The sequence below is a fragment of the Vicugna pacos genome, chromosome 15 (genome assembly GCF_048564905.1).
Source record: "Vicugna pacos chromosome 15, VicPac4, whole genome shotgun sequence".
NCBI lineage: Eukaryota > Metazoa > Chordata > Mammalia > Artiodactyla > Camelidae > Vicugna > Vicugna pacos.
In genome coordinates, this window is record NC_133001.1 from 59,515,972 (window position 1) to 59,529,983 (window position 14,012).

A 14,012-nucleotide genomic window follows, 5' to 3' on the forward strand; every position below is an offset into this window, starting at 1 on the left:
AGGCTCAGGGCCACACGGCCTGTAGGCGGCAGTGGCGGGATTTGAATTCTACGCTGAGTCTGAAGCAACCCCTCAGGGGCTGGGCTATTTTCACATGAAGACCCTCACAGGAGGACGCGACAGCCACCTTCGCACCCACAGAATGAAGCCTCCTCGGGTGTCATGGAAACGGCCTCAAAGTAGCATTAATGTTTGTTCTGATTGCAAAGTTGTGCATATTAATCATGAAACCATGTCAAAAATAAAGATAAGCCACCGAGAAGTAAAGAAAAAGCAGCTGTAACCGCCCCCGCCCAGCTCACTCCCCGGCTCTCCCGGGCAGGCCGGCCCGCTTGTAACCCGCGAGGGCGTGCAGCTCACCTGCTGGCCGGTGCCCTGGGAGTGTCTGTGGTGGCCCTTCCCGCGCACCGGGCCGTGTTTGCGAGACACCGAATGGCTTCACGGTTCCACATTACAGTCAGACACCACGGTCTGTTTGAACAGTCTCCTGTTGCCGGACGCTCAGGTGGCTTCTAACTTGCATTACGATAATCAGCGCCACAGTGAACCTTCTTGGATACAAATCTTTGTGCACATCCACGATATGGTTTTCTTAGTACACATTTAGGTTTTGAACGTTTAATCTGTGTGTCTCCCGGTGACTTGGGTATGTATGAGAGGTTGTGAACATCATTTTCGTCCCTCTGGAAGTTACCCAGAGAAGTGCGGGGGCAGCCCGCCGTGACTCTTCGCGTGGAGGCCGAATGTCTCGCCGCCATGATTGATGCTGTGTGAGTGCTGATGCTTGTTGGCCTCGTTTTGGAGACGAGGTTTGAGATGTGCTGACGTGCAGCCCCTTCACCTCTTCCCCGCCTTGGTTGCTCCGGATGTGATTTGAGTTCTGTCCACTGGGGACAGGGTGGGCGGGGTGGGGCCAGGCCTGGCCTCATCAGGCAGCCCGGTTCTCCCCCGGCAGCCGGTCTGGGCAACCTTGGCTGCTTTGCACCGTCCTGGCCAACTCTGGCCCTGCCGCAGCCGTGGCCCAGCCAAGCCAGTCGGGGACAGAGTTTTCAGTGTGTCATTTCTTCAGCAGTGGATGTGGCTGGGGGTGGTCGCAATCTTTTTTCAAGTCTTTTTTGGGGGGTTGGGGCAGGTAATGAGGTTTATTTACTCATGTTTTAACAGAGGCGCTGGGGACTGAACCCGGACCTCGTGCCTGCTAGGCACGCGCTCTGCTTCTGAGCCACACCCCCCACACCTTACAAGCTTAACGCTATACAGGGTTTCGTACCCGTCTCTTGAGAGGAAGAGTCAGATGAGCTTAGAGAAGGTATCCTGTCGGTGTAGGAAGAACAGAAGTTGACTGGAGAGCTGGAAAGTGCGTCCGAGGCTTCTGGGTCGTCCCGTGATCCACGGAGGCCCGGGGAGAGGGCGCGACTCTGACCTGCCCCTTCCTTGTGTTTGCAGATCCACATCATAGACTTTGACGACGAGAATAACATTATCAGCAAGAACGTGCTTCTCCACCAGGTGGGCGAGATCTGGCACATCAGCGCCAGCCCGGCCGACAGAGGCGTGCTGGCCACCTGCTACAACAGGAGTGAGTACCCGGGGCCTGGGCGCCGCCGGGGGTGGGGGGGCCAGCCCGGGCTGGTCTGGCACTGCCGGCCGGCGGCGGCACGGGAGTGCTGAGTGTGCTGTTGGGGTGTGCGCTGCGTGCACCGGGAAGCGGGCCCCCGTGGCACACAGAGTGACAATACGCGGTGAAGCCGCAGCCCCGGCAGCGGAGCTGGAGTCACAGCTGCTCTGGGAGCCCTGAGCCTGGGGCAGGGGGTGATGCCGGAGGCCGCCACTGATGGCCTGAGGCCTCCCCGGGGACGTGGCGGCCCTGTGGTGACTAGCTGCACCCTCGGGGGGTGGCTGCCTTGCCTGTCGGTGCGCGTGGTAGCAGCGTGGAGGTAACGGCCCGTGACTGTCGGGCTTCCTGGCACACGCGTGCTGTGTGTCCCGACAGCCTCCCCCCGCCTGCTGCCCGCACTCCGGTCCTGGGACCTTTGAACGTGGTGTCCGTCCAGAGCCTGTGGCCCTGAACCGGCCACACCCCGCTCTGATCTCCTTCCTCTGTCGTTGTCAGTGACCAGTGTTCACATCCTGGCTTTAGGGGAAAAATTCAGTCTTTTTCTGTTAAATAAGCCAGAATAAAATCTCTGTTTTGCTGTGTATTTTCTGAAATGCTTCCTTCACTGACCCCCCCGCGGGGTAGTGCCCGTAGTTTCTAGACACTTCGTTGTGACACGTTCTGTGTCCTCCTCCCTTTCGCCCTCGAGCTTCAGGGCCGTCTCACAGGGTAGCAGCGTGGTTGCCAGGAAGCCCATGTCTGGGACCCTGTGCTCAGACTCTGCTTTCATAGAATTCTGCATTTTCTTTCCACTTTAACGTCACCCCTCCACCTTTAACGCACCTTTTCTTTGGGGAAAAATAACTGTCTCCTGAAAGGTCTTTTCCTCCCTGTGTTCTTCGCCTCTCAGCCTCTGAGCGCGCCATTGCCCTTGCGGAGAGCAGCCCCCGTGGGCCCCCACTTCTCTCCCGCGTCGGGGTCGGAGCTGTTTGTTTCTCCTTTGTTGCCTTGTCTCCGGTGAACTCGGCTACCACCCAGAGGCCACGGTGGCTGGTGGTCCCACCGTCCATCTTCCTGGAGCGTGTTTGGGCGGGTAACCTACTTTTGTATTTTTGTATAAACAGCTATTTTTTTGCAACAACTAAGAATACATGTTGATTTCCCACATAGGTGGGAACGGCGCTCTCCTAAAGCTGTGGCCGTGTCCCCCTTCACGTGTGTCCTGGACTCTCTCTGTGGGCCTTGCTGGGAGGAAGGAGACAGGAACCACAGCAACGTGGCTTCTACACGGTGTCTAGAAACAGCCTGCTCTGCAGTAATCTTGGAATTGACACGCGTTATCAATATCAGGGTTTAACTTACGTCCGTTTATGGCAACACGCAAACTAGTAGAAGTCTGCACCATGACAAGCGCAGGGGCCGCACACCCACCCACCCAGCCTTGTAAATAACCGGGGAACTGGAGTGGCTGCCGCTCACGTGGGTACGTACGGGTGGGCAGCCCCACCCCACGCTGTGCGGGCTCCTGCCCCGGAGGGGGCGCTAGGCCTGGCACAGGCCGGTCTTTCCTCTTTGCACCGAACAGAGCGAGATGGGGCTGGAGATGACAGTGCTTCGTATTTCATTTTAACCCTTAGAGTCTCACGTTTGTGGCTTTCAAAAGTAGAGTGGACGGACCTCTCTTCACTGGAACAGCTGTGCACTAGCCACGGCGTCGGCCAAGGGTGGTGTCCCCGGGGCGAGGCCAGGTGGGCCTGCGGTGGCGCTTGAGCTGCGTGTGCTCTGCGAGCCGCGTGTGCTCCGCGAGCCGCGTGTGCTCCGTGAGCTGCAGGTGCCGCGTGTGCCGCATGTGCTCCATGAGCCGTGTGAGCCAAGTGAGCCGTGTGAGCATGAGGTGCGTATTTGTCAACTCCTCTTTGGTTTGGGTTCAGTGGAAGTACTTCACTGGGGGCACTTTGCCTAGTGGGAGATAGGAAACCAGTCACGTAAAATACGGATCAGAGAGGTCTGTTGGTTGTGATTTTGGGGATCAAGTTACAGTTTTTGTTTCAATACTGATTCCTTTAGGGTGTGGATATGATTAACTTCATTGGCCAGAAAATGTGCATTTCGTTGCCACCTGCTCTGGTGAACAGTCCCCTCTGATCAGTGTAAGGCAGCCTAGGAAGAAGAAACACCCCCTCCATGCCCACCCCAGCGTGCTTGCCCCTTGCCGTCCTGCCCAAGAGGAAGCAGAGTTTCTGGACGGCCTGGCCCGAGGGGTGCAGGGGTGTGGTGTGGTCCATTGGAGGTCGAGGCCTGGGCGGAGGCTGGCGCGGCCACATGGAGAGGGATGTGGGCCAGGAGGTCCCCCGCAGAGCACTTGGGTTGAGGCCCCCACCCCAGGGCTCGTGGCGGATCCTCGGACCAGTCGCATGTTGACGGCTCCCAGCACCGTCACCGTCACCCTGTCTACATACAAGAAACGTGGTGATGCTGGTGACAGTGCCATCCACCTTTTGATGCTCATGTGCCCAGTGCTTTAGGTGAGTGTCCAGTTTTTCGTTCATTGAGATTGTTTCCAGTTTACTGAGTTGTAATTGATGTGTAACACTGTGTTGGTTTCAGATGTGTATTTCATGAAGCGATCACCACAGTCAGTTAACATCCATCTCCTGCAGTTAAACATTTTTTCTCGTGATGGAAGCTCTCTCAGCGACTTTCAAATACACGAGAGGTATTGTTAACGACAGTCGCTGTGCTGTGCACCACATCCCGGGACCCACTTACCTTATAACTGGAAGTTTGGATCTCTTGACCCCCTTCACCCAGTCCTCCCCCGACCCCTGCCTCTGGCCACCACCGTCCTGTTCTCTGTGTCTATGGGCTCGTCCTCTTCAGACCCCTTGTAAGTGAGGTCACACGGGACCTGTCTTTCTCCGTCTGACTCATTTCACTTCGCACAGCTCACTCAGTGTCCATCCTTGTCGCTCGTGGCAGGATGCCCTCCCTCTCTGGCTGGGCAACAACCGCCGTGTGTGTACACGTGTACGCCAGCCCTTGTTACCCACTCACCATTGATGGCACCGGGGTTGCTTCCACGCCTTGGCCGTTGTGAGTCGTACTGCTGTGAGGCGGGGGTGTTGCAGTTTAATCCTGCTGTTAATGCACGTTCAGGGCTTCTGTGGGGTTCCAGAATGCAGGGAGAGTTTTTAATTAGCTTCTTTTTTTTGGAAGCTGAATCCTGGATTGTTTCTTACGCTCCCGACTAACCTTTCTGGGTCCCATCTGTAGCATTTCTCTGTCCTGACTGACTTTCTGTAGCACCTCCAAATTTAGTATCATCTGGAAATTTAATTAACGTGCTGTTTACTGCTCCTTCCAGATCACTAATGAAGATGTTAAATAAGACCTGGTCCCCCGGGCTCCCCGCTGGACACCTCCTCACAGCTTAATACCCTGTCATTTATCAGTGCACTTTGTTTATGGTCCTTTCTCCAGGTTTCAGGCCACCGGGGGGTGCTTGACACAGCCCAACTTGAATTAATTTTTCCAGTCAGACTGAAAAACACTGTGCAGACCCTCCCTCAGCCCCAGATGTGCCGTCTGCTGTGATCTTCCGCGGCCTGGCACCTCTGTGCCCTTGGCCCTTGGCCTCTCCCGAGCCCAGCCCTCCTTGGAGACGCAGGGAGGGGCCTGGACCCGTGCCGTGCGAGGCACCTGGTGCCGTCTTAGGCTGCTCTGGTTCCCATGACAAACACCATGGATGGCAGCGTGAACAGTAGAAGTGTGTCCCTCATAGCTCTGGGGCTCCAGCCAGAGCCAGGAGTCACAGGGCCGGTTCCTCCCAGGCCTCTCTCCGTGGCTTCTCCCTGGTCCTTACGTGGTCGCCCCTGTGTGCCGGCATGTCCTGAGGACACTGGTCCTCCTGAATCAGGGCCCCACCCTGCTGGCCTCGGCTGCCTTAATCACCTCCGTCGAGGCACTGTCTGCCAGCACGGTCCCACTCTGAGGTGCTGGGTTAGGGCTTCAGCGTGCGACTTTGGGAGGCACAGCTGTGGATTCTTTGAGCCTTTGTTTATGTGAGAGGTTTGGGGTGGGGGTTCCTTTTTTCACTGAAGTACAGTCAATTTACAATGTTGTCAGTTTCTGGTGTACAGCACAGAGGCTCGTTCATATGCATGTATATTCCTTTCACATGTTTTTCAGTATAGGTTGTTACAAGGTTTTGAATGTAGTTCCCTGTGCTGTACAGTAGGACCTTGCTGTTTCTTGGTTTTATACAGAGTGGTTAGTATCTGCTAATCCCGAGCTCCCAATTTATCCCTTCCCACCCCTTCCCCTGGTAGCCATAGTTTGTTTTCTAGGTCTGTGGGTCTGTTCCTGTTTTATAAATAAGTTTGTTTGTGTCTTTTTTTTAGATTCCACATATAAGTGATATCATATGATATTTTTCTTTTTCTGATTTACTGCACTTAATATGATAATCTGTAGGTCCATCCGTGTTGCTGCAAACGGCATTATTTTATTCTTTTTTGTGGCTGAGTAGTGTTCCATTGTGTGTATGTGTCTGTGTGTGTGTGTGTATCACAACTTCTTTATCCAGTCCTCTGTTGATGGACATTTAGGTGGCTTCCGTGTCTTGGCTAATGTAAGCAGTGCTCTATGAACACTGGGGTGCAGGCACCTTTTCAAATTAGAGTTTTCTCTTTTTCTGGGTATGTGCCCAGGAGTGAGTGGGGTGGCTGGATTATATGATGTCTATTTTCAGTTTTTTAAGAAATCTCCATACTGTTTTCCATAACGGCTACACCAAACTACACTCCCACCAGCAGTGCAGGAGGGCTGGGGGGTTCTGTCTTGTTTAGGTTTCTGGCCTCCCTCACTCTGTACTGCACAGGAGGCCCTCTGCCGGCGCATGATTTACCTTTGTGTTTTTGACTAGAGGTGAGACCTTGACATTCTGCGATCTATTAATAAGGCATTTTCTCCGGGTTGCTCACGGGTGAGGCTATTTGGGACATGGCTGGGAGGGGGCGTGGCCAGGGAGGTGTGGCCTTGAGGGACTGATGGGGGTGTGGCTAGGGATGCAGGCCGCCTAACCTCTGCATGTGAGGGTTCCCTACTCTCTGGCCTACTCTGCTGGAGAGCTGGCAGGTGAGGGGCTCCAGGATGAACACATAACGCAGGAGGGGGCAGTGGGGGCCAGTGCAGCGCGGGGCTGGGCGTGGTGCGGGTGTCTGTGGACAGCTGGGCCGGGGCGGTGACTACCCGCCTGTGCGCCAGGTCCCAGGACAAGCAGGACTTCCCGGACAGAGGGCATTTAAGGCTGCGGCTGGGCATGGGGAGCAGCCACTGAAGGGCTGGTCCGAATGACACAGCCGAGCCCCCAGCTGGGGGAGTGTCGGGTCCAGATCTGCGTTTTCACAAGACCCTGGGAGGAGGGGGCCATGACACTGAGGGCCCCAGCGACCCTGCTCCTCCTCCTCTGTCAGGGTCAGTCAGTCATGGTGGTCCTGTGACTCGCCAGACATAAAACTGTGAAAATAGTCTTTAAAAAAAGGTGTAAGTACTCCGAAAATGAGAAACAACTTCTCATTATGCTGGTGAAATTTCAGCAAGACCAAAAGAGGCCCTTTAAAAACAAAGAGAAGCAATGAAGGTGAAGCCTGGATGGAGAGTACAGGCAGGAGGCCGCCAGGGTTGGCGAGGCTTCCAGCAGCCTTCCGGTAATTGGCGGCTGGCGCCCCTCGGCCCGCGCCGGGGAGGGTGGGTGAGTGGCAGCTGTGTCACGCGGCGGAATCAATCTCGCGCCCCCGCGCTCCGGAGAGCATCCCCCATTAGGACTGGGATGAATTTTTCAGCAGAGAAAGGTGAAGTGTCAGGAAGACTGTAGATCACGCTGGCGCTGGGGCCTCGGGAAATCAGAGCGCGGCAGAAGGGCTGACAGGGCAGCGTGGAGAAATACGGGGCGTGTGCCCTGCCCTCCGGTGAGAGAGCCGTGGGCGGGCCGCAGCCCAGCCCTCCGGGGCCCATCGACCGTCGGCCATCGACCAGGCCTGCAGCTTGGGTCGGTCCAGGCTGTTGCTGTGACCACGTGTGTGTGGGGGTGGGGTGGGGGTATGTGGTGGTCGGTGTGGGAGGCAGCCTGAGGGGTCCCATGGCACTGGGTGAGGGTGAAGGTCAGGTGCACATGAGGACCTTGCCCCTCCCTCCACTCCCCCCAGGAGCCCAGCTTGGGCCTTCAGTTCTCACCTTGACCCTGACAGTTTGACTCCTACAAGGAATTTTTCTAGAACACGGATGCAGGACCTCACCTCTGCTTCTCAGAGGCCAGCAGCGCTTCCCCGGGAGCTGAGTGCCCAGCCCACCTCTCTCCCCTCGACCTGGAGCAGTTGGGGCCCTCTGTGAGCCTCCCCAGCGTCTGTGAAGCTGGGAGTGCCTGTGGGGTTGGGGGGCCAGGTGAAGGGCCCCGAGTCCCAGGTCTTCTGTGAGCTGCCCCCTGCCTGCCCTCCTACAACGACCTCCCGCTGCACCTCACCCTGCTTCCCGGGGCGGGGAGGGGGCTCCTCTCACACCCCTTCCCTTGTGCTTTTCTGATTCTCTGGCTGATTTTCATGCTAATAATCTCTCTGCCTCAAGCATTCTTCCTCCAAATCTCTGCCTGTCACAATCTGTGTCACCTCAGGCCAGCTCGTCCTCCGCAGCTCCTCTCCTCCCCCCTCCCCGCCCTGCACCAGACTCTGTGTGGGCATGGGCCGCAGTGGGGCCCCCGTGGGTGGGGCCCTCACGCAGGCTTTGGCCCTGGTGACTCTGTGAATGAGACACCATCCCCCAGGGTCCCCACAGGCAAGGAGGTAACACATCCACCTTCTTACCCGTTTGTGGTGAAGCTAAGATCAGCGTGTACATCAGAGGTGGGGTTGCTGGAGAAAACACAGGATACCCTGTCGAACTGGAACTTGAGATGCACAAGGGGCAGTTCTTCGGGTTCGAGCATCCCGTGCAGAACACTTCTCCTTTCCAGTCCGGAGACCCAGGTCCGAGGGCTGGCCTGCCCCAGACACGGATCCGCCCACAGTGCCTGCCTGCTGGACTGTCGGGCAGGCACAGCAACCCAACCGCCCAGGGCTTCCTGAAGCCCAGGGGCAGCGGGGATTTAGCTGAAACAACCAGGGCAGTTCCACCCACACAGGTCCCAGCGCAGGAGGGGCGCCCCCCCACCGCCCCAGAAAGCCGCGCCTCCATCCACAGCAATAGTGCGAGCCTCTTACCACCTGTCACTCTGACGTGGGTGGTCAGCCAGCCTGTTCCCCAGTCCCGGGGCCAGGGGACCCTGCATCCCTGCACACAGGGCAGGCTGGCGGGAGGCCCCTGTCTCGGCTGGAGACTGTGGAGCCCTTCTGGACAGGGCTCCCCGGGCACCCGCCTTGGCAGGGCTCTTCAGGGACTGCGATGTCTAGGTTTTATTTCATTTTTGTTTTACCTAAAAACATGCTGCTGTGAGAGTGATCATGTGCCTGTTTAAGAATTCTAGCTGCATGCAAGGTTGTAGTGAGAATTGTCTCCCTCCAGCCCTAACCCCTGAGCCCTTGGCTCCCCCATCAGGGGCAGCCACTCTCACCCCAGGGATTTCAGTAAATCACAGTGACAGATTAGAATTTATCGGAAAGGTAGTAGCAAGGCTGAGGGTGTGGCAGTGCTGAGGAGAGGGCCCGGAACAGGGCATGAGGGTGTGCACGTTTTTTTAAAATAAGCATGCTTTATTGATTCTGAAAATGGTTATGCAAGTGAACGAACCATCCTTGGTTCCAGAGTGAAACCAGCCTTATTCTACTGGAGATTTAAGGAGGGGGGTGCGCCCTGGGTGTGAGTATGTAGCAAAAACAGACCTCAAGACTCCGCATCTTCCCGATGGCCCCTGGGCTGTGGTGAGACGGGGCGGGGGTTGGGCACGGGAGGCTGGAGGTGGGAGACTCGAAGTGCGGGGGCATCCCATGGCCCTCAGGGCTCTTCCACCATCTGTCCTGAAAGCTCAACCTGTCACCATCATTAGGAAGCTTTCCTTGGAGTGTTGAGGCAAGTGTCCTGGTAAGGAGTCATCCTGGGATTGGATGCAAGTCCCTAATCGGGCCTGCCTGGAGCTGCTGTCGGGGGCGCCCTGGAGGGTCGGCTGTCAGTTCATCCCCAGCGGGTCCTTTCGGGAGGTGGGGGGAGAAGGTGGGGAGGGGGGCTGCCGGGAAGGTCCCCGCTGGGCTCCGTGGGTCCGCCTGGCCCTCAGCCTGTCCAGGCCCTCATCCCTCTGCTCCTTCCACACGTGTTTCCAAGGCCCCCAGTTTTAAACCCACTTCTGGCCATTAAGGACGTGAAGGGGGACTGGCATAGATCTGGCCTTTGAGGGGATTAGTCAGTGAAGGCGAGGACTCGGCCCACCGGCCGGAATGTGGGGAGAAGGTGTTGGACGAGAGTCTGACGGGTGGGGGCTCCCCTGGGGGTGACCCGCGGGTCCTTCTCCCTCATGTCAGGGCCTGTGGCGGAGTCAGGGTCCTGGAGGCTGGACCTCCCGGGGGACCCTGCGTGGCGGGCTGGGCGGACCAAGGGATGCTCTGCCCCTACCTCATCTGTTACCTCGGGTGTCTGGCCCACTGCAGGTCTTGTGCCTTGGGATCCCCAGTTCTCTGAGTGGCGCTTCCTGCCCCCGACGTGAGGCCGCTGTGCGGCTGTGCCCGCTGGGTCCGGCTCCCCCCTGTGGTGTCAGCACTAGATCCTGGGGTCCCACACCCTCACCCGGGGCTTCCCCTATAAACTGGGGAGAAAGCTGCAGATTTGAAGTGCGTTAAAAATAGGCACTGAAGAAGGTGAGCACACACTGGATGGCAGAAGTCTGCGTTGGGGAGGCTCATGGGAAGCTGGAGGTGGAATTTGACAGCACGTCGGGGGTCCTTCAGGGGCCCGTAACCCGGCCCCGCAGATGAACTGCACCCTGGACACAAGCCACCACCCTCCGCGGGGTCATGGCCTGACTAGCGGCTCCTCTTCCTCAGACCAGCTTTGCACCACAACCACTTAAATGTTGGTACCACCTTAGCCTCTGTCACTCGGTACGTGGTTGCCTGGAGGGCCTGGTGGGGGGGACCTGTTCACCTGGCTGTAGGTCAGAGCATACCTGGGCCGCAGGGCAGATGGGAGGACACTGAGGTGGCCCAGCTCGTTTCACGGAGGGGTGGTCGATCAGCTCTGAGAGAACCCAGGAGGGACCTGGAACTCGTCTTCAGGTTCAGAAGAGGGAGTGGGTGTGTCTTGAGGCCCTCTCGGGTCAGCCGGTGGAAGCTGTGGGGCGAGGAGTCACAGCTGGACCCGAGACCACGTGGACCACCCTGAGGAAGCCGCATGTCTGCCCCTGGAGGTGTCCCGTGGACATTCATGAGGACTCACACCCATGCTGCAGGGCGACCGGACCTCGTGGTCCCTCAGTTCCTGTCCAGCCCTGCGTTTCTGCAAGTTCCATGGGATGCCAGCCTCTGGATGTGACAGAGGTGAGGGCTTTGGGAAGCGTGTCTGCCCTGTCCTGAGTCTTGGTGTCTCTAAGCTGAGTGAGTGGAAGAAAGAGGGGACACTTAGGGAGCGTCAGGTTTCCAGATTTCAGTAACTTGACTGCTTCCTGTGTGAGCAAGACCAAGTCCTCGGCCTCCTGGGGTGGTTATTTATAGTCACTCCCCAGCAAAACAAAATGGTGTGTGTCATTAATTTCTAAAAATCTTTTTTTAAATGCTAAGACAGTTTGTTTCCGGATCCCCAGACTGTTGAAAGTGTGTTGAGTTGGCCACATTCAGTAACTCATGGCCCTGGTTACTGACCTGTGTCAGAATTGCCAAGTCGCTTTCATACGAAATTTATGGCACTGAAGATTTAGGGTCTGTGCATGAATTTTCCATTTGGTTTTGAAAGGAGAATCAATAAAGAAACTGGGTTTATCATCTTATTTATAACAGACTCCTTGACTGTTACACAGGACCTGACCCTAGACGGAATGGCCCCAGGATACGATCTTTATAGGTCTCCAAACTCTATAAATTTTCTGTAAAAATCTATATAAATTAAAGATCCCAGATTATTTGTCCAAAGAATTAGTGAACTGTGTGTTAGGAAGTTACTAAAAGATACAGAATTAGTAATCGGTGTGTTTTGGGAAATCGTATATTGTTTTTTGAAAATCAGATTAGTCTGTGAGTACGTAACACAAGACCAAGGAGAATAAAATCCTTTGTTTCTCCTGGTCTGTCAGCGATTAAAGCGCAGAAGGCAGACGGCCTCTCCCCGAGCACAGATAGTCACCTCCCGTCTGCCTGGGGCCGTGCAGATCCGAAAGCGCTTCTTGGGCCATTTCCGTTGATGCTTCTGGAAATCTTCTGAGTGTGGGCGTCTTCGTAGACCCTGTGTTACAAATTGGATAGCAGAGGTTCAGAGGAATTCATTTGCTCAGGGTCTTGCAGTTAATGTAACAGAGCCAACTTTCTAAGAGAAATCTGTTTCTCCTTCGCCTCCTGTGATTATTTCCCCTAATGTATGGAAAACTAGGCTGATTTGTTTATTTGAAAAAAAAACTGCTGCCTTTCATCGCAGGCAAAAAACAAATGATGCTTTGTGGGGAAAGAATCATAAAAAAATTTAGTAGCGTACCAAAGTTTAATAGATGAAAATAAATTCTAAGTATTTACATACTTACGAGAGTTATAGCCAAGTGCAAGCGTACCCTACAACTTCTTTGTGTTCTATGTAATACTGTGCACACTTACCCAGAGTTCAGATTAATTTTTTGGTTTTAAATTGCCCAGGCCCTTAAACCCCTTTGAGGGCTTGCTGATGTTTCTCTTCTTTCTCACAAAAGCGTCTAAAGGGGGAGGTTTCTACAGTGCCCTCGACACCGTTTGGCAGCTGTGTGCGGCCTTCAGGCTCTGGGGAGAGGACGCAGCAAACGCCTGTTTGCTCCGTGTGGTGACTCTCCAGCGACCCCTGAGCCACGGCTGTGACCTTAGCTCTGAACTGACAGCGGTCTCCTAAGACCTAAGCGGCCCGTCGCCTCTGCTCCCTGCCAGAACGTGGTGGCCCGCTGGTGGCCACCTGCCCTCTGTGGACACTGTTAATCGTGCACACAGGGTGGTGGCTGGGAGCTGTGCTGAGACAGTGTGCTGGAGCTCCCGACTGCCCAGTGCGGCCACACGTCTTAAGTCCGGGTCAGGGGAGCAAACTGCCAAAGGTGTGTGTGTGGGCAGGTGCTCTTATGCACGTGGTGGTGTCTTTCCTGCTCCTCTCCCGGTTTGCTTCCACCATCTCCACCCGCTCCCCTCCTGTGAGACAGCGGTGTGGGTGTCACTGGCAGAGAAGGGAGGTGTGAGCCAGCACGCTTACGCCTTACCCCACTGGGAGGGGTCCGTCCGGGCCCGGGAGGCGCTGGCCGCGTGGAAGCCCCCTCCTGCCTGTCTCCCTTAGGATACCTCGCACTTCTGGAGGTGGGCTGTTTGAAGGCAGTAAGGAGTTGGGTTGTATGTGTGTGCCTGTTTTTTTGATTCATTCTACTGATCTCTGTCTTTTAATTGATGTATTTAGGCCATTTACAGTTTTTAAAAACTTTTATTGAAGTGTGGTTGATTTACAACGGTAGTTTCAGGTGTACGGCAAAGTGATTCAATTCTATATGCATACATGTATATTTTAATTCCAAATTATTTTGCATTATGTGTTATTACAAGAAACTGAATATAGTTCCCTGTGCTACACAGTGTAGACCGTTTACACTGAAATGATTAGTGTGTTGGGGCTGAAGCAGGCTGTTTTATTACCTGCTTTCTGTTTCTTCTCTTTGTTTCTTGTTGCTCTGTCTCTTTCTTGCCTCCCTGTGGGTTACTTGAACATTCTGTAAAATTCCATCTTGATTTATTATGGTGTTTCCGAGCGTACTGCTTTGTATCATTTTCCTGGTGTTTGCTCCAGATACACTCCACGTCCGTAACTTACCGAGCCTGCTCTGAGGGGTGGCCAGAACCCTTCCATGTACGTCCTTTCCCTCCCCACTTCTTTTTTCTTGTATGTACATATATTTTTATTGAAGTCTAGTCAGTTTACAGTGCTGTGTCAGCTTCTGGTGCGCAGCACAGTGCTCCAGTCACGCATGAACATGCGTATGCTCGTGTTCACGTTCTTTTCCACCACAAGTCACTACAAGATGCTGATACGGCCCCTGCGCTGTGCGGTGTGAGCCTGTTGCCCTCCTCACTTTTAAAATATAGTTAAGTTTTTCTCTACATATGTTGACATGAGATGTGTTGTTTTCTATATGTGTATATATTTTTGTTTTGTTTTTGTTTTTCTTATTTTTGCTTAAAAAATAAAAATTTACCTCCTCACGTGGCCTGTCTGTGCAACGTGGGGGTTTCCC

General features: G+C 55.0%; 1 protein-coding gene across 2 annotated transcripts in view; it reads left to right on the top strand.

Annotated features, from left to right (window-relative positions):
• Positions 1-14,012, top strand: part of EIPR1 (EARP complex and GARP complex interacting protein 1) — a 77,932-nt gene that overhangs the window by 15,005 nt on the left and 48,915 nt on the right. For both annotated transcript variants that reach the window (XM_072938270.1, XM_072938269.1), the window contains one exon: positions 1,447-1,579. In XM_072938270.1, the coding sequence (XP_072794371.1) occupies positions 1,447-1,579 (133 nt within the window). The remainder of the gene's footprint in view (positions 1-1,446; positions 1,580-14,012) is intronic.